This window comes from Podarcis bocagei (assembly GCF_964188305.1).
Source record: "Podarcis bocagei genome assembly, chromosome: 13".
Classification (NCBI taxonomy): Eukaryota; Metazoa; Chordata; class Lepidosauria; order Squamata; family Lacertidae; genus Podarcis; species Podarcis bocagei.
Window position 1 is genome coordinate 10,787,482 of NC_138138.1, and position 25,038 is coordinate 10,812,519.

Consider the following 25,038-nt stretch of genomic DNA (forward strand, 5'->3'; position numbering starts at 1 on the left):
ACTTTCCAAAATCTACCTTTGGGCTAAGTGATGACTAAAGTAACATTATCTTCAACTTCAGCATACAGTACAGTACTCATTTGCCATCACCCTCAATGGATCTACTGGGAAACTATTCACTTAACACTTTAGTTACTGGTGTGATCAAATGTATAGTTTGTCAAATATAACATAGAACATAAGGAATGTACCAATACAGGGCATGAAGGAACAATCTCACTAAACTATACAAGTTCTCAGACACAGGTAGACAGTGCATTGAATGCTGTAAGCATCACACAGATTTTTGCATCTTTGCAAATAGGTCCACATAAGAAGGCAGATTTGTCTCCTAACACACACAGAGGTAGGTAGGTAATCTGAAAGATGAAAAATACCACCCTTCGAGATTAGAATACTTAGAGAAAAGTATATCTATCCCTGAACATGTGGGCAAGTAACAGCCCATGCAGGGACCCAAGCTGCCCCAACTGTCAAAATTTTGTGTGACTGCAATAAGGAAAGTGCATTCAAAGGGCACTTCTTTTCCTGCTGGAGAGGCCACAGGCCTGCTAGTCTCCACCCCAGCAAGAAAAAACCATGTTTGTGTGTGTATATGCGCAATTGTGTACCTGTCCAAGCCACACTCACCATCACCTCAGGCCACACCCACTGGGCATGCAATCCCCAGCACCTATCCAACTGCTCAAGGGCCAAATAAACACCCACCTGTGGCTTTTCCAGCAGTCTGGTTTGCACACAAACACAAGGCTCTCCCGCCAACTCGCACAGAAATGGCCACCAACAGAAGTGGGGCGATGAAGACCCCAAACCCTATCAAGTTGCAGCGCAGTGAGAACGGGATGGCGGAGTTTTGATGTGTTGTGTTTAAACTTGAAACAAATAAATAATAAAAAAGGATGGTGGAACAGCAGCAGGTTGTTCTTATACTCAGGGTATTGCTGGTGAGCGTTTCAAACCAGGGAAGGGTTACTGAGAGGAATACCTTGGGCCAGTCCATTCCACACTTAGCCCAACTCAATGGTGTGTTAACTGCAGGAACACAAAAGCGAGGTGGGTGGGCGGGGGGGGGGGGGTTTCTTGCTTCCTTTTGTTCTTGTTATTAATCTGACTTGAACTGATTTTATAATGAAATGATTTTAAAATGTTGTAACATTTTACTGCTGTTAGCCGCTCTGAGCCCGGCTTCAGCTGGGGAGGGCGGGATATAAATAAATAATAATAATAATAATGCATTTTGTTTTTTTCTACTGCATTGTTATGCCGTGAGGTCTGCGGATGAAGGGCTGCGTACAAATTTAATAAATAATAATAATAATTATTATTATTCTTGGGAGAGGGAGAGGTAAGTAAGAAAAAACCAAGACATTATAAAGCCCCTCTTCTAGTCGGATTCTGCATCATGAAGTGCGCTTGGGACAAGAGCAAGATGATTGTCAACAACAACAACAAGCAAGAAGAAATACCAACAAAAGAAGAATGGAGGATGAAACTGATGGACTATGCAGAATTAGACAAATTATCAGGAAGAATTCAAAACCTGCGGGACCAGAGATTCATCACAGAAGACTGGCGTAAATTTACAGACTATTCGAAAAGTAATTGTGACGATCAGATTACGCTTGTAGGTTTTGTAAGGTGAATTATTGCAAAAATGGCAAAGAGGAGAATTATTAGTTAAGATAATTAAAGGCAATATGAATTTAAGAAATGCAGAAGAAGTGTGAGAATGGTGGATCATCAGAGGTGCTGATGGAAGTCCAAAAAGATTGTATAAGAAAGATTGTATAAGAAGTGAAGTTTTGTTCTATGTGTGAAAAGCAATATGTTATATATATATATATGCAGGTTTTGGTGTCTTCGGGTGTCTTCCGTGTAAGAGTTGGGGTGTCTAGGCGACGTTTCGACGAGGTCTCACTCGTCATCTTCAGGCTGGTGCTTAACAAGAAGCCGAAAGCACCAGCCTGAAGATGACGAGTGAGACCTCGTCGAAACGTCGCCTAGACACCCCAACTCTTACACGGGAAGACACCCGAAGACACCAAAACCTGCATTCCTGTACCCGTGAAAATCTACGAAAGCATATATATATATATATATATATATATATATATGTATGTATGTATGTATAACAACAACAACAACAACAACAACAGGAGCCTGGCCCGTGGCTAGCGATGGAGAAGAGAGCAGGGATCGCGGAAGCAAGGCAACCGGATCCAGGCCTCTGCCGAGGTCCCCGCCGCGCTCCGGTGCCTCACCTGCAGCTGCCGCCCCGCGCGGGCGTTTCCGCGCCTTCCTCCTCCTGCTCCCCGGAGGTGAAGGCCGCCGCTTGGGCCACTTCGCCGCCGGCCTCATCGTCCTCCACCGTCACGTCGGCCGCCAAGGGGAGCGCGGCGGCGGCGGCCCCGCCGAGCCCTAGCCCGGGCCGGCTGTCCTCATCCAGGAACGCCGCCGCCGCCGCTGCCGACCCCCTCACGGGGACGCAGAGCGGCAGCAGCCACAAGAGAACCAGGGCGGCGACGGCGGGAAGAAGAGGCCGAGCGCTCGGGCCTCGCGGCCCTGGCATGGAGCGGCCCTCCCCGCTCCGGTCGCCTCAGCAACACCGTTACGCTCCGGGCATAGGAAGCCAGACCCGCCGCCGAAAAGGGCTCGGTCGGTTTTACCTCAGAAGCCGGAGCTCGCCACTGCGCACGCGCGAGCTCCAGCGACGCAACGCAACTTGCCTACACCCACTACCCGCCAGCCCGCCTTTAACCAATCCCCGCCTCTTCCTCGGCCACGTTACCAGAGCGCTTTGTTTCACAGAAACCGAGCTCGCTTGTTTCCCCCCCTTCAGCCTTCGGTTTCATTAGTGAGGAAAGCTGTCGTTTTTGCGCGACTATCCAATCGGAGGTGCGGACGCCTTTTGTTCCCGCCCCCACAGCGGAAAAGGAGAAGCGACGCGCGATGTTTTGTCAACACGGTTCGATTCCGAGCCAATGGCAGGGACGACGCCACAAAGCTCTCCCGCCAATTAAAAGAGCTCACTTCCCCATGTTTCCCTATGGTTGGTTTAAGTAACATGACCGCCCCGCCCCCTCTGCTATTGGCTTTCCGCGCTCTGATTGGAGTGCGGTGGCGGTTGGTGGAGCTCAGCGACTGGCTGCTGCTTTTTTCCCGCCCCTTCCTGATTGGGCAACGCCAATGCTTCCTACGTGGCCGATTCTGAATGTGGACCACGCTCCCCAGTGCCCCAGGGCGTCAAGGGAGTTCGCGTCTTAAAGGGGCCGCAGCAAAAGAGCGCTTAGCCATGCTGGTTATTGCAAAGGGGAAAAGCATCGCGAATGTGCCTTGTGGAATCTGAAGGCTTCTTTCGCACGCGCCCAAGGCAGCAGCTGAGAATATATAATACTGTAAATAATAACAATGATGATGTGCTACATTACATGAACATTAATCCCAGCAGCAAAAATTAAAAATTAACTGCCCTGTTTTATAATTAGGCTAGGTAGAATGAGACTTTGGGGACTCCTGAATGCACAGTGCGGTGGTGGCCTACACTTTGGAACTCCCTGCGTGTTATGTACTGAGTTGAATAGGATCCAAAATGCAGCAGTCTGATTGGTCCTACAACAATAGGATCAAGAATGCAGCAGTCTGATTGGTCCTACAACAAGAGGATCAAGAATGCAGCAGTCTGATTGGTCCTAGAACAATAAGATCAAGAATGCAGCAGTCTGATAGGTCATACAACAATAGGATCAAGAATGCAGCAGTCTGATTGGTCCTACAACAAGAGGATCAATAATGCAGCAGTCTGATTGGTCCTAGAACAATAGGATCAAGAATGCAGCAGTCTGATTGGTCCGAGAACAATAGGATCAAGAATGCAGCAGTCTGATTGGTCCGAGAACAATAGGATCAAGAATGCAGCAGTCTGATTGGTCCGAGAACAATAGGATCAAGGATGCAGCAGTCTGATTGGTCCTAGAACAACCCACAGCGCCACCCGCATCCCTAAAGTTGCTTAGCTGCTAGGAATTCAGAAGTGTGCATGCACATGAAAGCTCATACCAAGAACAAACTTAGTTGGTTTCTAAGGTGCTACTGGACATTATATAGGAACAGCCTTTGTATAAGGAAGTTCCGTTGGAAAACTGCCCCGAGATGTAAAATAATAAATAACAAATAAAGTAAAACAAATTTTTTTTTAAAAAAAAACCCCTGAATAACCAGCACAAAACTTCCATCTAGCAAGTCTGAATCATGCGGGCGTTGTCATGGGAGGGGTATTTTTAGGATCAAGGCTAAACTGTCAAGCCCCACCCCACCCCACCGTGTTGCTATTTTGCTATTGCCAGGAGGTGCAAAGTTGTCAGCGTAATGAAAGGCGGTATATATAATTGGAATTTTGTTTTTGAAAAATGATATTGGAAAACTGCTACATTTAGTTACAAGGAAATTCAGATGGGAGGGACTGGAGGAAGTCAAGTAATATGTTCATAAGGTTGGAAGTTTAATTAATTATTAGTTTGTATTGTATTTGTTGTTATATCTTTTGTTGCTATTTGTTTTATTTCTCTTTCTATTTTTTCCTTGTTGGTTTTTTTTTAGTTTGTGTTATATTTGTAAGAAACTTAATAAACATTATGGGCGGGAATGAAAGGCGTTATAGAACTTTAAATTAAATTAAGACATAACATAACATAACATAACATAACATAACATAACATAACATAACATAACATAACATAACATAACATAACATAACATAACATAACATATGTTCAGCCACTGCAAGGACAGACTACTGGACTAGCAGGCTGTTCTCCCGTCCTTCACATGAGGCCCTGGCGCGCCGGGGTGCATTGTGGGTCCTGTAGTTCCCCGGCCGCCTGGATCAGGCTCTCCGCCTGGCGGCGGCACTACAAGCCCCATGCGGCCGCGGGGTGGCGAGAACGCTCAGGTGAGGAGGGAGAGGCCGGCTTCCCTCAGCCGCGGAGCAGCAGCAGCCAGCCCCGAGGTGGCTTCCATGGGGCCGGCGGCGGGCCGAGGCAGGCGGAGCTGAAAGGGGGCGGAGGAGGGCAGGCAATGCGGAGCCGGGGGCAGCGCGCCGCCCTTCTCTGCCGGAGGCTTGTGGCGGAGGGGACGAGGCACGCGCACAGGCGCGCCCCGCGTTGCAGCAGCCAAAGCATTAGCGGCAAAAGCAGCGCGATGACGGAGGAGGCGAAGAAGCTGGCCGCCTGGGCTGCGGTGAACAACCACGTGCAGGTGGGGAAACCTCCTTTTCGCTTTGGCTTTTGGCAAAGTTCCCGAGGTTAACAGCAGGCTGCGGGAGCCGGGCGCGTCTGCTTCCGCCAGAAATGAAGGATCCCGTCTCAAGTGTTGGGGGTGTGGATCTCGTGCACATTGCCTCGGCTGGGGTTTTGGAGGACAGCGGTTGTAGGACTACTGCGAAGTGTGTGTGTGTGTGTGTGTGTGTATAATATACACACACGCACATGTATGCATATATAAATCCACACACACATATATCTAGAGAGAGAGATATGCACGCTCAAAAGTTTCACCCAAGAATTCATAGAATTTCATCCTATAGAATTGTTTTTAGATGTATACTGTACTGTGTGTGTGTGTGTGTGTGTGTATGTATATATATAAATAATACACACACACACACACATGTATGCATATATAAATACACACACACACACACACACATATATATATATATAGAGAGAGAGAGAGATGCACGCTCAAAAGTTTCACCCAAGAATTCATAGAATTTCATCCTATAGAATTGTTTTTAGATATATACAGTACTGTATATATATATTCATCCTATAGAATTGTTTTTTCATATATACTGTACTGTATATATAGCTTATAGAATTGTTTATATATATATGCACACACACTGTACTGTGTGTATATGTATATATATGTATATATATATATATATATATATATATATATAAAATCTTATAAAATTGTTTATATATATATATGCACACACACTACTGTGTGTGTGTGTGTGTGTGTGTGTATCTTATAGAATTGTTTATATATATATATGTACACACACTGTACTGTATATATATCTGTCTATCTTATAGAATTGTTTATATATATATGCACACACACTGTACTATATATATATAGATATATATATCTTATAGAATTGTTTATATATATACACACACACACTGTACTGTGTATATATATGTGTGTGTGTGTGTGTGTGTGTGTGTGTATATATACACACACACACACACAGTGGTATCCCGGGTTACATACGCTTCAGGTTACAGACTCCGCTAACCCACAAATAGTACCTCAGGTTAAGAACTTTGCTTCAGGATGAGAACGGAAATCATGCTCCGGCGGCATGGCAGCAGCAGGAGGCCCCATTAGGTAAAGTGGTGCTTCAGGTTAAGAACAGTTTCAGGTTAAGTACAGACCTCCGGAACGAATTAAGTACTTAACCTGAGGTACCACTGTAATTATCTTAACTAATAATTCTCCTCTTTGCCCCACGTTGGGCAAAAAGATTCCTGCCTTGCAGGGGGTTGGGCTAGATGACAGTGGGGGGTCCCTTCCAACTCTACAATTCTCTGATTCTGTTATTGGAACAAATGAATCAAGCAGACAAAACCCTCCAAGTGGTTTATGAAAAGATGCAGCCAGAAAACTGAGAAAAATCCACAACCACGCTTTAAAGAGTACAAAGGTTAAAATGCTGAAAAGGATTAAAACGCACCTCGGCTTTCTAAGCATCTGTGTAAACAAATGTTTTAGAAGGTGCTTTTAAAAGGATGCAGTGACTGAGGGCATTTGCTTGATCTCAGTCTTGTTAATATCCCAGGAATTGTATGTTTGGCTTGGACCTAAAGTAGAAAAGCACTCATAAGATTTGTTTGTTCACAGCTAGGAACTTTTGCAATGCATGTTTGCTAAGTCCCGCCAAACTTCATGGGTTACTCTTTCAGGTATTTCATAATGTTGTTAAATACACACTTGAAACAGGAAATTCAAAATCTATACCATACAGACAGTCATCAGACAAGTAGCAGAATTCTGTATTAAATAAAATGGTGAAGTACAGCATTTAACTGTACGTGTTAGTTTTTAATGTAAGGAAATTAATAAATGTGACCTCATACTTTTTTCCATCTGCTTAGTTTTTAACACGGAAGCGTGCTTTTTAGCTTTTAAATCAAAGCATGTCTTATTTTACTGGGCCCTATCTTACAGGGGAAGGGACGCGGCTGGCGCTGTGGGTTAAACCACAGAGCCTAGGGCTTGCTGATCAGAAGGTCGGCGGTTCGAATCCCTGCGACGGGGTGAGCTCCTGTTACTCGGTCCTTGCTCCTGCCAACCTAGCAGTTCGAAAGCACACCCAAAAGTGCAAGTAGATAAATAGGTACCGCTCCGGCAGGAAGGTAAACGGCGTTTCCGTGCGCTGCTCTGGTTTGCCAGAAGCGGCTTAGTCATGCTGGCCACATGCTCCCTCGGCCAATAAAGCGAGATGAGCGCCGCAACCCCAGAGTCGGTCACGACTGGACCTAATGGTCAGGGGTCCCTTTACCTTTACCTTATCTTACATGGGATGTCTTTCTGCCTCCTTAAAACTAATACCGTGGTTCAAGGATTAGGAACCTCTGGAACTCTGTACATGGCCCTGCTACTCAGTTTGGTGGGAGTTGTGAGTCCAACTGTACCTGGAAGGGTACAGGGTCCACACCTGTGCCATAGATTATCAAGTATTCTAGAAGTTGCCACTTTTTGCATATGCTAAATACTCTCCAGTAAACTCAAGCCATGTGGTTTCTAAGTAGACTAAATGAGAACAAAATATTTCTGTCTTTTTCCTTTAGAATAATCAAGTCCTCGGAATTGGAAGTGGGTCTACAATTGTTCACGCTGTGCAGAAATTGGGTATGCATTTCCGCTATTATTTTTGTCAGAAATCATGTTTCACTTATTTAAACATCTAGAGTCTGTTCTAAACAAGTGTACCTGGTTCTGCTTGCCAAACAGCCAGCCCAGTGTGTGGAGTCTGTGTCAGGCCAAGGGCTGAGATATCTCTATCTTGGACGTAATCTTTGTACAGTGACTCCATGGATTAAATCCAACACATGTAGGCCCAAAACATACAGTTACTTTGTGGTTTTCATGTGTGTAGCACAGTTTTCTTCAGTCTGCTGATCTCCAGAGGCTTGAGTTATTTATTAAATTTGTATACCGCCCTTCCTCTGAAGATCACAACACAAAAACACAAAATAAGAGCACAAAATACATAATAAAATAAACCAATAACTCCACTACCACAAACACACTTAAAAGGACACCTAGCTGCTTTTCACCATCGGTTCATGGAAGCTGAGAGCCACCCCCCGGGCGGGAGAGTCACCACCAACCATGGCCGAGGAAGGCATTGCTGCTGGAGGTCTAATGGATGTCAACACCGCCCTTCAAGAAGTGCTGAAGACCGCACTTATCCACGATGGCTTAGCCCGTGGAATTCGTGAAGCTGCCAAAGCCTTAGACAAACGCCAAGCCCACCTTTGTGTTCTTGCATCCAATTGTGACGAGCCCATGTATGTCAAATTGGTTGAAGCACTTTGTGCTGAACATCAAATCAACCTGATAAAGGTTGATGACAACATGACAACAAGAAGCTGAGTGAATGGGTAGGTCTCTGCAAGACCGACAGAGAAGGAAAACCCCGTAAAGTTGTGGGCTGCAGTTGTGTCGTTGTCAAAGACTATGGCAAGGAATCTCAGGCCAAAGATGTCATCGAAGAGTACTTCAAGTGCAAGAAATGAACCAATAAAATATATTTGCGCCGGGGGGGGGGGAGGACACCCAGCTCTACCTCTCTTTTAAATCAGAACCTGTGAAAGTCCTGTGTGAGTGCCCAGAGGCGGTTGGAGGATGGATGGCAGCTAACAGATTTAGATTGAATCCTGACAAGACAAAAGTACTGTTTTGGGGGACAGGGGACGGGCAGGTTTGGGGAACTCCCTGGTCCTGAATGGGGTAACTGTGCCCCTGAAGGACCCGGTGCACAGGCTGGGAGTCATTTTGGACTCACAGCTGTCAATGGAGGCGCAGGTTAATTCTGTGTCCAGGGCGGCTGTCTACCAGCTCCATTTGGTACGCAGGCTGAGACCCTACCTGCCCGCGGACTGTCTTGCCAGTGTGGTGCATGCTCTAGTTAGCTCCTGCTTGGACTACTGCAATGCACTCTACGTGGGGCTACCTTTGAAGGTGACCCGGAAACTACAACTAATCCAGAACGTGGCAGCTAGACTGGTGACTGGGAGCGGCCACCGAGACCATATAATACTGGTCCTGAGAGATCTGCCTTGGCTCCCAGTACGTTTCCGAGCACAATTCAAAGTGTTGGTGCTGACCTTTAAAGCCCTAAATGGCCTCGTTCCAGTATACCTGAAGGAGCGTCTCCACCCACACCATTCAGCTGGACACTGAGATTCAGCGCTAAGGGCCTTCTGGCAGTTCCCTCATTCTGAAAAATGAGGTTACAGGGAATCAGACAGAGGGCCTTCTCGGTAGTAGTGCCCGCCCTGTGGAACGCCCTCTCATCAGATGTCAAGGAAATAAGCAGCTTTCCTATTTTTAAAAGATATCTGAAGGCAGCCCTGTTTAGGGAAGTTTTTAATATTTAATTCTGTATTGTTTTTAACACTCGATCCGGTATAGGGAATTGGCCCACTTAAGGACCAATAAGTGCAAAGGATTAAGGTCTCAACTACGGATAAGATTCCAGGATGATTATGTTAAACTTTCTGAAGTTTTCTCTGACCACCATCTTGAAAAGTTATTCAGAATCTAATTTCAAAGGTGCATCGAGCTACAGTTTCACGTGATAACAGCCCACTCCCCTCTTTAGCACGGTTATTGTAGCGTTTTCATGTGAAGCAGTTGCCAAGCTGCAAGTTGCATGGTTGTGACTTGAATCAAATCTCTGTGTGGTCTGCTGAGGCCTCTATGTTGTGCTCCTGGAGAGAAGCCAGTTTAATCTTGTGATATGGTACGCTTCCTCATGTTTCTCTGGTTACTGGAACATGCTAAGAGCTAGAGATACGTAGCCTGCAAGGCATGCTTGGAACAGATGTACGATTCTGTTTTTTTAAAAAATAAATTTTTTATTGGTTTTTCACAATTTATATAAACACAAACAATGCACAATACAGACAAACAAACACATAAACAAACATGTATAATTTCAAATCCTTTTTTCTTAAACCTTACTTCACCGACTTCCCCATACCTCCCCTTTCTGCATCCCAATTTCCAAATTTGTTTCAGTAAATCCTCCCCCTTGATTTTATCTAATTTTCCCTTATTCTTTTCTTTTACTTAATCTTTTACAGCTGTAGTCCCCTTTTTTCTATAACCTAAACATTTTAGCATTCATTAATTTTACAATATTTCTTAAGATAAATTTTGAATTTCTTCCGATCTTCTTCCGCCATCTCTTTCCCCTGGTCTCGGATTCTGCCAGTCATTTCGGCCAGTCCCATATAGTCTATCACCTTCATCTGCCATTCTTCCAGAGTGGGTAGATCCTGTGTCTTCCAATACTTTGCGATGAGAATTCTTGCTGCTGTAGTAGCATACATAAAAAAAGTCCTGTCTTTCTTTGGCACCAATTGGCCGACAATGCCCAGGAGAAAGGCCTCTGGTTTCTTCTTCAGGAAGGTATACTTAAATACGATTCTGAGAGGCTGGAGGGCTCAAAATGTTGCAGTCTCATCCCCACCAATGAATGCAGTGACCTTGTATTGCCCTCATGACAACAGGAAGGGAGCAGGAACCTGCACAATTGGGATCTAAATAGCCAGCAGCCCTAATTAAAGTGGTACATGGCTTTTCTGCCCAAGCATGCATGATGCACAGGGACACGGGTGGCACTGTGGGTTAAACCACAGAGCCTAGGACTTGCCGCTCAGAAGGTCGGCGGTTCAAATCCCCTTAACGGGGTGAGCTCCTGTTGCTCGGTCCCAACGCCTGCCAACCTAGCAGTTTGAAAGCACGCCAGTGCAAGTAGATAAATAGGTACCGCTCTGGTGGGAAGGTAAACGGTGTTTCCATGCACTGCTCTGGTTTGCTAGAAGCAGCTTAGTCATGCAGGCCACATGACCCGGAAGCTGTACGCCGGCTCCCTCGGCCAGTAAAGCGAGATGAGTGCCGCAACCCCAGAGTCGTCCGCGACTGGACCTAACGGTCAGGGGTCCCTTTACCTTTATGCATGGGAGAAGCCTCCTCAGACAGGTCCAGTTCCTCAGTTCCATGAAATAAAGCAATACCTCTGGATTGGGATTGGCTGAGCAGGACAGAGCGCTGATTGGCAGAAATATCTCCAGAACTTCTCTCAAGTTCAAATGGATGTACAGTAGTACATCAGGTTACATACGCTTCAGGTTACAGACTCCGCTAACCCAGAAATATTACCTCAGGTTAAGAACTTTGCTTCAGGATGAGAACAGAAATTGTGCTCTGGCGGCGCGGCAGCAGCAGGAAGCCTCATTAGCTAAAGTGGTGCTTCAGGTTAAGAACAGTTTCAGGTTAAGAACAGACCTCCGGAACGAATTAAGTACTTAACCCGAGGTACCACTGTATAACATGTATGTGGGACAGGGAAGAGTATGTGGCCTTGAAATTTGGGTGCTCTTTTGTTTTGTTTTGTCCTTGGGAGTGCTGTTCCCCAGTAGCCCTGGTTGGAAGAGTCCCAACCTTTGCTTTAGCTGAGTAGTGATGAATGTTAACACCAAATGACAAAGCTCATGGATGAGAAAAGGGCCATCTTCAGAAGGACAGCAATGCTAGCTATTCCATGATAGCTGCTAACCAGAATGGACATAAATTTTCTTATTTGTTAACGGCTATCCTCCATCAGTTGTAACACCTTCAAGATGGTTTCCTCAATCTGTAGCAAGTAGTTTGAAGAGTCTTTTCTGAACTTGTAAGGTTGCAGCTTGCAGTTTTTTCGAGGTAGGAGCTGTAAAAGCTGGTATGTTCAGTAAATTTTGCGGCATTAGCTTTTGCTTCATTTGCTGCGCAGAAATGACACGGATAATTAGCTGACTGCTAATGTGCTGCTAACTGGACATACCTTTTGCTTCATTTGCTGCACAGAAATGACAGAGATTGAAAGTGGTAATTTTTCTCCATTCAGCAGAAACCGTAAACTGCACCAGCAATGGGCATTTCCTTCCTGTTTCCTTTTGCAAGCGGAATGAAGCACAATATAGTCATACCTTGGAAGTTGAACGGAATCCGTTCCAGAAGTACGTTCGACTTCCAAAACGTTCCAAAAATAGCTTGCAAACCAGAACAGTCACTTCTGGGTTTGCGGCATTTGGGAACCAAAACGTTCGAGATCTAAGCTGTTCGAAAACCACGGTGCGATTGTAACTGAAAAATAAATAAATGAATAAACTAGTTTAAGCAGGAATATTTTAATATGGGTGCATGACTCTTTCTGGTCTGAGTATGTATTTAACAAAGCAGTTTCTCCCCCACAGCTGAGAGAGTGAAGCAAGAGGATCTCAACATAGTCTGTATACCTTCGTCTTTCCAGGTAAAATCTCCCCCTTGACATCTCCATTTTTTAAAGAGCCAGATCTTGGATCAGCCACTCAACAGCTACGAGGCTGTTTTCCAGTATGTAAGCAGCTAAATTAAGGTTATTTGTAGACTAGCTTTCTGAACTGATCTCGTGTGGACCCCTATCCCATTAGGACTCCACTTCTGACTTCCTTAAGAAAATCTATATGCCACCACAGAGGTGTTAATAATACCCCTTGTGGTGTCTCAACCATGGGGAAACTCTCTTCCAACAGCGAGTTGTACTTGTAAGTCTTCAAGGCAGCACACTGGAAAGGCATTGCTAATTTGCCTTGTTTCTTTTTTCCATTCATTGTTTTCTTAATGCTCCTCCCGAGATTAGAGCTCTGAACATGACAGCAAGTGCTACCTGCAACCCTGTCCATTTTTGAACTGTGTGTTGAACTCACCTGAGGTCACAGCCTAGCAACTCTTTGTTTCCTAGCAACTAACACCGAATTGCCTTCGTGCCTGGAGTCTGAATTTCCAAATCATTAGACCGTTGGTGCAGTACGGCTACATTCAGTTGGGCAACATAATAATGTTCTTTAATGTTCATTCCCACAATAATGTTCATTTCCATGTGTGAGTAGGATGTTTGAATGGCCACCTTAGGTGTTCCTTTTGGGACTGGAAGGTGGGGTTTGAGTAAATATCTATTCATTCAGAAGATCTAGCATGCATTTACATGCTTTGTTATCCTGTTGAAACAGGTAATCTGACGGGTGAGACCTGCAAGGTGGCTAAACACTGGAAAAGTCAGTTTTGAAATGTGGCTGAGTCTCTAGTACAGAGAAGGCTTTCTTGGTTTGTGGGGTATATGGCTGTAGTTGTAAGAATCAATTGACAATATGTGGTTCTCCAACAATATTAAGCAATTTCTTACTGGGAAAGGTGGCCTGTAAAAATATCTTTCAACTGCTTTAGGCCTTGATTTTACAAGAGTGTTTCCTGGGGCTGGAGTTACTAGAAGCAACAGGTAGAACCCTACACCCTCCAGATATTTTTTGGGACTACAACTCCCATCATCCCTGACCACTGGTCCTGTTAGCTAGGGATGATGGGAGTTGTAGTCCCAAAACAGCTGGAGGGCCAAGTTTGGCCATGCCTGGGTTAGGTGGTGCCCATGTTGCTTTTGTTAAATATAGCATAGCTGTCAAAAAAGATGTGCTCATAGGAGCATCAACTGTTACTTATATCACTCAAAATGTACTGCTGGTATTCAGCGTTACAGGTATACATGCCACAGTGCGTTAATATCAGAGTCCAGCAAATCATTTTAAGAAATCCCAGCCTTTTCAAATCCTCATGGAATATGATCTTGCTTGCAGAGGGCGTCAGGCCACACCTAATAAGTAAACAGGCTTAGGATTGCAGCCGTCGTTCAGTTGTATTGGTGTGAACCTTGTGCAACGTTTTTAATGCGAGTATCTTTCATAGTCTGTTGAAATATTAAATGGGTGTTCCAAGTCAGACCATTAGTCTGTCTAGATCAGTATTGCCTGCACTGGTTCGGCAGCATCCCTCCAGGGTTTCAGGCAAAGTTACAGCAGATTAAATTTGGGGCCTTTTGCATGTAACGCATGTGCTCTGCTATTAAGTTTGTGCTGTTTGACACCAGAGATTCCATGTTGATTCTGAGAGGGCCATTCCAACCTCTTACAGAAGACGATGGATTTTATATCTGCCTGGCTTGTTAATGAAGATGAGAACTTGAGTGTGCAAAGGCTTTAACACTCCCTCATTGTGGGAGAAATGAGTCTTTTCTTGGTTGAAAACCCGCTTTCGTTGGATCAAAATAGCATGCTCCTGAAAGATTAACATTCACTCCATTATAGTGCAGTTTCTTAACCACTAATTTGTATTACCGCTGCTAATAAACATGTCGAAATGACTCTGATTTCTCCCCTATAAACTCTGGGAAACAATTTTGCCTTTTACTTTCCGTTTAGGCACGTCAGTTGATTCTGCAGAACGGCTTAACCATAAGTGACTTGGATCGACACCCTGAGGTAAAAGATTTGGGTTTTACTTGTGCTCTTCAGCAACTGTTTGGTTCCCATGCAACACTAGTTTTCTCAGTACAGTGGAACCTTGGTTCTCAAACTTAATCCATTCCGGAACTCTGTTTGACTCCCGAAACTGTTCAAAAACCAAGGCGCAGCTTCCGATTGGCTGCAGGAGCTTCCTGCACTCAAACGGAAGCTGCGTTGGACGTTTAGCTTTCAAAAAAGATCGAAAACCGGAACACTTAATTCTGCGTTTTCGGCATCTGGGAGCCGATTTGTTCTTCAACTAAGCCGTTTGAGAACCAAGGTTTCCACTGTATAAATGATTCTAATGGTTCTAATAATTGCAGATGATACAACGGTGGAATTCCCGCCGGGCTCCGCAGGCTTGCGGAGAGCTGCCCGAAGCCCGGGGTGCACAGCGCCGCACTCCCCGGGCTTCGGGCTGCAGGCAGCTTTCCGCAAGCCCGCAGAGCCCGGCAGGAACTTCCCCTTCATTTTTGGAGGGGAAAAAGTGCGTCCTATAGAGCGAAAAATACGGTACGTTCAAAGAAGATTGGAAAACATTTATTGAATATATGGGGGGAAGTTGTGTACACCTGAAAATGCTGGCAGCGTTAAGATAAATTCAACAGTGTAAATAATTTTGGATGGATGGAAAACCGATTGGTATAGTTTTTGTAAAACATGCAGAGATATAAGATATGCAAAATGAACCATGGAACGAGAAGGGAAGTCGTTGATTTCTTAAGGATGTAAAATGTTGATCTGAAATTGGAAAACAGAAAAATTAATAAAAATCATATTTTTTAAAAATCTCTTTTCTTTCCTGAAGTTGAATGTTGCCATTGATGGTGCCGATGAAGTTGACTTGGACCTCAATCTTATCAAAGGAGGAGGGTAAGAAATAATGCCTAATTATTTTACTTGCAGATGAAAGTACTCAGAACAAGGGTGGAAAGCTCATTGGAAGCTGGTGGACCCTATAGCTGGTAGACTGGTGACCAGGCAAGGCTATGGAAAGCAATCATTCCCCTCCAGCTTTTATTTTTCTAGGCCTGCTTTTCAGAAAACGGAAACACTAGAATACCAGTTGCTAGAAAACTGCAGGAGGCTGATTTTCACAGAAGCAGGGCTGGGCATTCCCAGAACAGAAAAGTAATTCTAATCGGCTTGCCAAATTGCCAAGGCCTTGGGGTCCCAGACATTTTGGGAGTGTTTATTTAGGATGCCTGCTAATTTCTATGCCCAGATTGGCTGGATTGTCTATACAGATGCAGGTGGAGATTTAAAAAATGAATGAACAAACAGCAAAAATGCCGGGTGTGTGTGTGTGCCCTGGTGTTTGCTATGGGAATGTGTTTTTCTGCCTGGAGGTGAGTGAGAGAGACCTTCAGGCCACAGCAATAGTTTTGGCCTGGGATGATGATGGTGATTATGATGATTATGATGATGATGATGATGATGATAATAATAATAATAATAATAATAATAATAATAATAAATAAATAAATAAATAAATAAATAAATAAATAAATAAATAAATTGTTATTTGTACCCCGCCCATCTGGCTGGGTTTCCCCAGCCACTCTGGGCTGCTTCCACCAAGACCAAAAATAAACTTAAGATGTCACACATTAAAAGCTTCCCTAAACAGGGCTGCCTTAAGATGTCTTCTGAATGTCAGGTAGTTGTTTATCTCTTTGACATCTGATGGGAGGGCGTTCCACAGGGCGGGCGCCACTACCGAGAAGGCCCTCTGCCTGGTTCCCTGTAGCTGCACTTCTCGCAGTGAGGGAACCGCCAGAAGGCCCTTGGAGCTGGACCTCAGTGTCCGGGTAGAATGATGGGGGTGGAGACGCTCCTTCAGGTATATAAGACCAAGGTCATTTAGGGCTTTAAAGGTCAGCACCAACACTTTGAATTGTGCTCGGAAACGTACTGGGAGCCAGTGTAGGTCTTTCAAGACTGGTGCTATATGGTCTCGGCGGCCGCTCCCAGTCACCAGTCTAGCTGCCGCATTCTGGATTAATTGCAGTTTCCGGGTCACCTTCAAAGGTAGCCCCACGTAGAGCGCATTGCAGTAGTCCAAGTGGGAGATGCACCACTCTGGTGAGACGGGGGTTGGCTGAGCAGTGGAAGGAGCTGATTGACAGAAATGGCTACAGCAGTTATAATGGAAGGCTAGGGAGTGCTTAGGGAGAGCAGGAAATAGTATGGTTTTCTTGGCGGGGTGGGGGTTATATTTGCGGGAATTTTGCGATGGGGCAGGGCCCCAGTTGTCCTAAGCCATGGGTAGGCAAACTAAGGCCCGGGGGCCGGCCCCGGCCCAGTCGCCTTCTAAATCCAGCCCGCGGACGGTCCAGGAATCAGCGTGTTTTTACATGAGTAGAATGTGTCCTTTGATTTAAAATGCATCTCTGGGTTATTTGTGGGGCATAGGAATTTGTTCAATTTCCCCTCCAAAATATAGACCGGCCCCCCACAGGGTCTGAGGTACAGTGGACCGGCCCCCTGCTGAAAAAGTTGCTGACCCCTGTCCTAAGCTGACCAGCCTGGAATAAATAGCTGCGTTGATATCCAGGGCTCCAAGATTCTATAGATAGATTTCCTTCCTAAGCCGTCAGTTGCTAAATCCTTAGTTGATTTCTGATCGGTCTGGGTAACAGGGTTTGTGTTCTGCTCTCTTTCCTCCTCCAGAGGCTGCCTGACGCAGGAGAAGATAGTCGCTGGCTATGCGAAAAGCTTCATTGTCATTGCTGATTATAGGTAAAATATGCTGTTTGGTGTTTTTTCCAGAAGAGAGAGGGAGCTGTATTCAGTCCTAACATGCCTGAAAGACTATCTCACTCAATCGACCATTGCATATTGCAGGAGAAGACCTCCTGAAAGTTTATCAATAAGGCCCATTCGGTAACATATTGGAATCGGGGATGTTAGTGTTGTGACGCCTACCCTTTTGTATAGGTAAAGGTAAAGGGACCCCTGACCATTAGGTCCAGTCGCAGACGACTCTGGGGTTGCGGCGCTCATCTCGCTTTATTGGCCAAGGGACCCGGCGTACAGCCTCCGGGTCATGTGGCCAGCATGACTAAGCCGCTTCTGGCGAACCAGAGCAGCGCACGGAAACGCCGTTTACCCTCCCGCCAGAGCGGTTCCTATTTATCTACTTGCACTTTGACGTGCTTTCAAAGAAGCTTTTCATCCGCTTTGCTATCTCTCAACAGAAAAGGTTATTAATAACATAACATCAAACCTATGAACATAGAAATAAAGTTAACTACATCCTCTTATTTCACTATCTTCTAAACGTTTCCTGATGCTAATAATGTGAATGTTTATTTAAATCCTGCCATCAAGTCTATTGCCTTTCTTTGTTTCTGCAAATATAATATGAATGGTTCCCAATCTTTTTCAAAGTCTCTGTTGTCTTTTTCTCTTGGTCTTTCTGTCATTTTTGCCAGGTCTGCATAGAAGAGCACTGAGAGTTGTAGAGAGAGCCCTATTCCCCTCGCAGAGCTACAATTCCCAGAGTGAAAATAAAAAAATTCCTTCCAGTAGCACCTTAAAGACCAACTAAGTTAGCTCTTGGAATGAAGTGTGCATGCACACGAAAGCTCATACCAAGAACTAACTTAGTTGGTCTTTAAGGTGCTACTGGAAGGAATTTTTTTATTTTGACTATGGCAGACCAACACGGCTACCTATCTGTAACTAAATTCCCAGAGTGGTTCATCAATCAGCCCCTCTTCTCAGGAAACTCTTTCTTGTTGCAACCATCTACAAAAGAAGTGTGCATTTGTACAGTGTGTTAATTCCGGTTTTGCTTTTAAACAATGTCCCTGTAGGAAAAAGTCTGAAAGCCTGGGAGAGCAGTGGAAGAAAGGTATTCCTATTGAAGTCATCCCAATGGCCTATGTTCCAATTTCCAGAGCTCTGGCCAAGAGGTTTGGGGGCGTTGCTGAGCTGAGGATGGCTGTGAATAAAGCGGTAAGTTTTGATTTCTGGGCAAAAATGCGCCTTCTAGAAGGTATAGAATTTATTTCAGCTTGGGCCTGTATGATTTTTCTCTTTGATCAACTTGTAGGATTGCTTGAGACAGTATCGCCCTATAGGTAATACTGTGCTTGCAATATGCTTTACTGAGTATCTTTCATCGTCCAATTCTAATTTTTTTTCTTCAAAATTTTTGCTGATTTTCACAAAATTAAAAACACACTAACAAATAAACAGACAAACATAAATCATAACCTTATTGAAACTAATCTTCTTAACATTGTTAAGTGACTTCCTCGTATCCCCCTAGTTGAATTTCAATGCATATCATTTTAATGGTTTCCCAAATCAAAGTTCTTAAGATAATCTTAACTTAATCACTTAACATCACTCTTTTTCCCCAATTCAGCATTAAACATAATAATTCATCACATTACTTATTTAAATCCTAAGCCTAACTGGTAATTGCAAGCTTTTTCCAATTTAATTCAACTTAATGTATTTAACTAAATATTAAATTTCGTCCATTCTTCCTGGTACTCCTCCTCGTTCTGGTCGCAGACTCTTCCGGTCAGGTCGGCTAGCTCCAAAAAGTCCATCACCTTCATCTGCCATTCTTCCACAGTTGGTACTTCTTGCGTTTTTCACTTCTTAGCTAGTAAAATTCGAGCAGCAGTTGTGGCATACAAAAATAATTTAACACCTTTCTTGGGCAATTCCAAACCTGTTATTCCAAGAAGAAAGGCCTCTGGTTTCTTTATAAATGTATATTGCAACATTTTTTTTCAATTCATTATAAATCTTTTCCCAAAAGTCTTTCACCTTGGGGCAGGTCCACCACATACATGTGATAAAAAGTTCCTTCTTTTTCTTTACAGTTCCAACATAGATTATCACAGTTATGATAAATCTTTGCTAATTTAACAGGAGTCAAATACCATCTATATATCATTTTCATTGTATTTTCCTTTAACATTGTACATGCAGTGAACTTGACCCCTCTCTTCCACAATCTTTCCCAATCCTCAAACATTATGTTATGACATCGTCCAATTCTAGATATCATTACACTGTTGAATCTGTTCTGCAGTATTCATCCAGGGGTATACAGTATAACACACATTCGCCCCCATTTGTGCTTTGATTTGCATTAAATTAGGGAGTCGTTATCACATGTGAATATGGTGACTTTTCTTCTTTCAGTCCAGCAGTCCATAATTCCATATATGATGATTCTGTTCTATAGTGCTTAAGTTTTCACTTGGAAGTTGGGGTTTGTTTTGTTTCTGTTTCACCCGTTTTGATTTTTGTTTCTTAAAAAACGAGTCTCTACCTATTCTCTTCGCTGCTAGGGCCCTGTCGTGACTGACAATGGGAACTTCTTATTGGACTGGAAATTTGATAAAATCCATAATTGGCGTGAAGCGAATGTGGCAATCAAGATGATACCAGGTAGGTAGTCTTGCGACAGAAGCATATCTCATGAGGGTTTTTTAAAAAAATTCCCTTGTAGCTGGCGTATTAACAGCTGTACAACTGTGGAACTAAAAATTCTAAAAAGTTATTAATTAGAGAGTCCAGTCCTCTTTTTTATAAATGAGGAAAAATATATGCCTAATGCCTGAATAACACTAGAACAGAATTAAGTGCTTTGGAACTTATTTTTGCCCCTGACTGTACATCGTCTTAGTACGGTGATAAATATGAATTCTTAGAAATATTTCTTTTACTGAAAGCCTAGTGGAGGCGTTAATGCTGTATTTGCAACTGTTAGACAGCAGGTGGCGCCATTGGTGTAGATTGCTCTATATGTGGTTATCTCAGATCTCCTGTGTTAAGATATATTGTAGCATCATTTATTTTATTTTACTTTTTGTGACTTTATTAAGAGTTTCAAAACGAATATTTTGTAAATACAGAAACAGGAAAAACAAACTTGAGGTGTAGGACAGTGGCACATGTTGATAACATTGTTCTACCATGATATAAATTAGTGGTTCTCAAACTTATTTCTCTGGACCACACTTCCAGGAAAAAAAATTGCTCCTGCCACACCATTTATTATTATTATTATTATTATTATTATTATTATTATTATTATTATTATTATTGATAGGAAATACATTGGAAAACAGAAAGAAGCAGCTCCTAGCAGTGCTTGCTTCATAACATAGAATGTGACTGCTTTATAATATGAAGACGAGTCATCCAGAAAGTGTAAAACATAAATCATTCCCAAAATATAATTATGAATGAGCCTCTTACATGTATCTAAGTATGTATACGCACCTTAAGTGTGTATGCAAACTGAACAAAAGTTGTGAGCTCGCAGTACCGCCTGATGCTCATTCCCTCATTTTGAAAAGATATCTATCTATATTCTGCAAATAATAAAAAATATTTCGACGCTGTGCTGCAATATACTGCACTGAAATGTTTTAAATGTTCCTGTTTTTTATTATTAATTTTTATTGAAGTTTTTATCTCTTCAAAATAACAGAAACAAACGTTTACACATATGTACATGTTAGTAACACAAAGCATCCCACCAACTCACACAAACTCCACCCCCATTGGTTCGACATAACTCAAAATGTGAGTTAAAATCTGACTTGTTTCCATCGTTGCTTGACCTTGATTCTATAACTTATCTTTACAGTTGTGTTGTTCTATTGTATTTGACAAATATTCTGATTTTACTAGCATTTGTAACCTTTCCCCCTTACAAACTTTGTTCTTTACATAGCAATATTTCTGTACCAGAGCATTGTTTTTCATATATTCATTCATGCAACTCCATTCTTTTATTAAATTTTGATTTGTTTGACCTCTGATATCTGCCGTCATTTTGGCCAATTCAACAAAACACCCACAATAATAGATTGGCAAATCAAACTTGTTGAATTGGTTAAATGTTCCTTGGGTTGTTCTTGAATCTTCCTGCCACGCTTGCCACCCTCTCCTCCCACACCCTTTGAGAACCACCGATATAAAGGATCAGTATGGTAAACCAACATTTAGCAAAACGTGCATTTCTGGTCTCTCTCTAATTTTATTTTTTAAAAATTTAAATATAGGCCCAAAGATAGCACAGTTCAGAAATTCATTCTGCCCCCAGTGGGATGAAATTACAAACCTATGACTTGTATCTTACAAGTCCAGTATTTTCAGTGGTTATTAATACTTCTGGGCCACCCAATTGAATATAATGAATGGGAAAGACTATGGACAAAAAAATATAAATTTTACAGCATGTTACCTAATAAGAGAGAACTATATGAAAATGCATCACAGGTGGTACCTGGCACCAGAAAGGCTTGCAAAAATGAATAAAACATATAATGATAAGTGCTGGAGATGCAAGATACAAAAAGGAACCTTCTACCGTATTTGGTGGACATGCCCCAGAATTGGGAAATTTTGGAGCATGATCCACGAAGAAATAAAGAAAATATTAAGAATATCATATAAGTAAAAGGCCAGAGGCATTCCTTTTAGGAATTTTAAATGCTGATATTCCAAAAGGCAAAACTAAATTTTTCTTATACGCAACGTCTGCAGCAAGAATCCTGGTGGCTAAGTATTGGAAAGGGAATCAGTTACCCATTAGGGGGGAGTGGCTATGTAAGCTCTCAGAATACTTAGAATTAGCCAAATTGACAGACATAATAAGACAAAAACCAAAAAGTGAAGTAAAAAAGGAATGGGAGTGCCTAAATGAATACCTCAAAAGTCAAGGTTCGAGGACAGAAATCTGGCTGAGTCTGGAATAACCTTGTGAACTGAAAGGATAAGGAAGAGGGATTTGTATCTAGATGTTAGGATAGAGATGATAAGGAAAACAAGAAGACACAATGAGACATAAAGGAGGTGCCGTGGGATTGGTGGAAGTCAATATCTTGTTGTTTTAGTGCTTCTAATATTAACTTGTAAGATATGGATTTTTATTTTATTTTTGTTTTTGTTGTTGTTGCTTTCTTTAGTTTTCGAATGTTGATTTTTGTGTGTTGTGTATTGTTATTTTTAGATATCTTTCGTGTTGTTGTTGTGTGGAAAATACTAATAATTTTTTTTTAAAAAAAAATACTTCTATTGCATTCAGACGTGATTTTGCTTTTCTGTTATAGGGGTGGTGGAAACAGGCCTGTTTATCGACATGGCGGAACGGGTTTACTTTGGCATGGAAGATGGTTCTGTCAGCGTCCGGGAGAAGCCAGTCCACTGACCGCCACCCAGCCCCCAAATCTACTCTGCCTTCAGCCCATTGCATACAGTTTATCACTTTGGTGCCAATTTGACATCTTGCCTTAAAGCCTGTTTGTCCCAATCTTGGTGAATGTAACCGAAGGTCCAGCAGATCTTACTAATACTGGAAATGAATGTTGTTTTAAATTATATTTTTTACTATTTTTCATGTAAACGTTTTTTTAAAAAATCAATCATTTTGAGCATTTTAAACCTTTTTTTCCACTTTGGTTTTTATACAAAACATTGTACCAAAAAGGATATTTTATACAGTACTTGAACCATCGGGTTGCTTGGAGTGTGTCTAGCGGGGGGAGAAAATAGAAGTTGCATTTGGTGGTATTTGCATAAACACCCCCGCAAAATGCATTGACGCAGAAGGGTTTGTGCCCAGTTGGAACTCACAGATGCCTTATTAGAATCTTTTTCAGTTCTCTGATTTATGCCTTTCAATGATTTTTACCATAACTGTTTTTAACAGGGAATGTTTAGTCTCAGTATAGATAATTTGCTGATAATTTGTGCTGTTGGCCTCCATGGAATTTGTACGGCATGGGATCAGCCACGACGCCCATTCCACGCAAATAATTCATACCTTTAAAATAATATGAAATAATAAAATAATATACTTTGGAAATGTTTCAGGCCCCCAACTTCCCCAATAATGGATGGATGAAATTCGAGGCTGCCTAGCCATCCGTACAGGTGAAGGTGCACTGGGTTAATGCCCAGTTTCACAATTTTGGGCCCAGTTGGAGTTTCAAAGAGTTCCTGGGCCTCCCTTTGCATGACGACATTTTCACAGAATGCTGCTTCGAAACACGTCCAAAGAACGAGCCTTACTGGAAGGATTGTATTAATGTAGCAAGGCACTTTTTTAAAAACAAAAAACCTGTTGTCTCTCATCTCTTAAGTGCTTTGCATGATAACCGTGTCAGAAATGTACGACTCGTCGTTTTTGTTTTAGGCACTGAAATTAAAGAGCTGTAACGCCAGCCATTTGTGTGTTCGTGTTTGTTCTTAAATGCCTTCCTGATCTGCCCTTTGGTCCCCAGATTGGGTCAAACTGCCCCGTGCCTCATCTGCCCCAAATTGGTGCCTGAAACAATTCGGGGACAGGGCTATGGGTTTTTCAAAATCCTGTTTTAGAAACGCAGTCAGTAGTGGTGAACCGGCATCATGCAAGATTGGATCCTGACGCTTAACAGGATCCAATCCTGTGCCCGGTTGCTTCAGGCAAACAACATCAAACCTAGCGTTACGTAAAATACATTCAACAAACCCACAAAACGTAACCGGCTGTGCATTCACATAAACAATGCTCTTCTGTATTTATCACAGTATCAAATATTTCTCTTGCACATAATCAACACATAAAGTACAACAAAGTAAATGGAAATCCCAATAGATCAGTTCATTCAGAGAGTCCAAATATTTGCTAGTTTCTGTTCCACGTATGTCTTTGTATGTTCATAAAATCCAAATGGGAGCTTACTACAGTTCCATAGAATCTTGACAAGGATTTCCAGAATAATGCCTTGTTTCGCACTCCTGGGCTTCATCAGTTGTTTCTGCAGAAACCACCATGTCCTGGTACATATTTACCAGGGACTAAGCCCCATTGAAGTCAATGAGCTTCACTTCCGAACTGGCAAGCATGGGACCATGCTGTTAAAGTTGAAGAGTAGGCCTTTCATGCGCTATACTCTAGGACAGGCATCCCCAACCTGCGGCCCTCCAGATGTTCTAGTCTTGGGTAGGGGGCCTGGGTGTCCTGCTTCAAAGGACAGGGCAGGGCTGATTACCCAACCATAATTTGTGTGATGGGGCTCCAGTACATGGGCCAGTATGAGCCCTCAGGAAAGAGCTTCTGTATCTTCCACCCTCTCCTGAATAGGTAAATATCCATGCTCCTATGTCTCTCTTTTCTAAGTTCCTTGGTTTATTGACTTTCTCTCATGTTCCTTGTGCATGATCTAAGTCATTTAGATTTTGAGTTTGGCTCAAGTGCAGTCAGAGCTAGACCACTGGACCAAAAAGGATGCCATAGCCCAGGGTTCCCAGTAACCCCAGCCCAGAGAGTGGCAGGTGATGGGAGCAGGCCTTGCCATAAGCATACCAAGCCCTGTCACAGCTGACACTGGTCACTGCAAAACCATTTCTGTCTTCT

At 43.0% G+C, this 25,038-nt stretch overlaps 2 protein-coding genes and 1 pseudogene across 4 annotated transcripts in view; 2 read left to right on the forward strand and 1 right to left on the reverse strand.

Moving 5' to 3' along the window:
- Positions 1 to 2,433, reverse strand: part of EIF2AK3 (eukaryotic translation initiation factor 2 alpha kinase 3) — a 43,222-nt gene extending 40,789 nt beyond the window's left edge. Inside the window, exon 1 of one of the 2 annotated variants that reach the window (XM_081166149.1) lies at positions 2,262 to 2,433. The gene's annotated coding sequence lies outside the window, so the exon portion shown is untranslated. The remainder of the gene's footprint in view (positions 1 to 2,261) is intronic. The other variant, XM_081166148.1, reaches the window with a different exon arrangement.
- A 2,554-nt stretch (positions 2,434 to 4,987) lies between these two features.
- Positions 4,988 to 23,863, forward strand: RPIA (ribose 5-phosphate isomerase A). Its single transcript, XM_081166837.1, has 9 exons — positions 4,988 to 5,253; positions 7,860 to 7,920; positions 12,537 to 12,592; positions 14,571 to 14,630; positions 15,463 to 15,527; positions 17,328 to 17,396; positions 18,476 to 18,617; positions 19,976 to 20,075; positions 22,751 to 23,863. The coding sequence occupies exons 1-9, from the start codon at positions 5,074 to 5,076 to the stop codon at positions 22,846 to 22,848; spliced, it is 831 nt and encodes a 276-aa protein (XP_081022963.1). The 5' UTR covers positions 4,988 to 5,073; the 3' UTR covers positions 22,849 to 23,863.
- Positions 8,324 to 8,834, forward strand: LOC308571336 (small ribosomal subunit protein eS12 pseudogene; annotated as a pseudogene). Its single transcript has one exon. The product of its transcript is annotated as a small ribosomal subunit protein eS12 pseudogene (transcript).
- Positions 23,864 to 25,038: the final 1,175 nt, after the last annotated feature.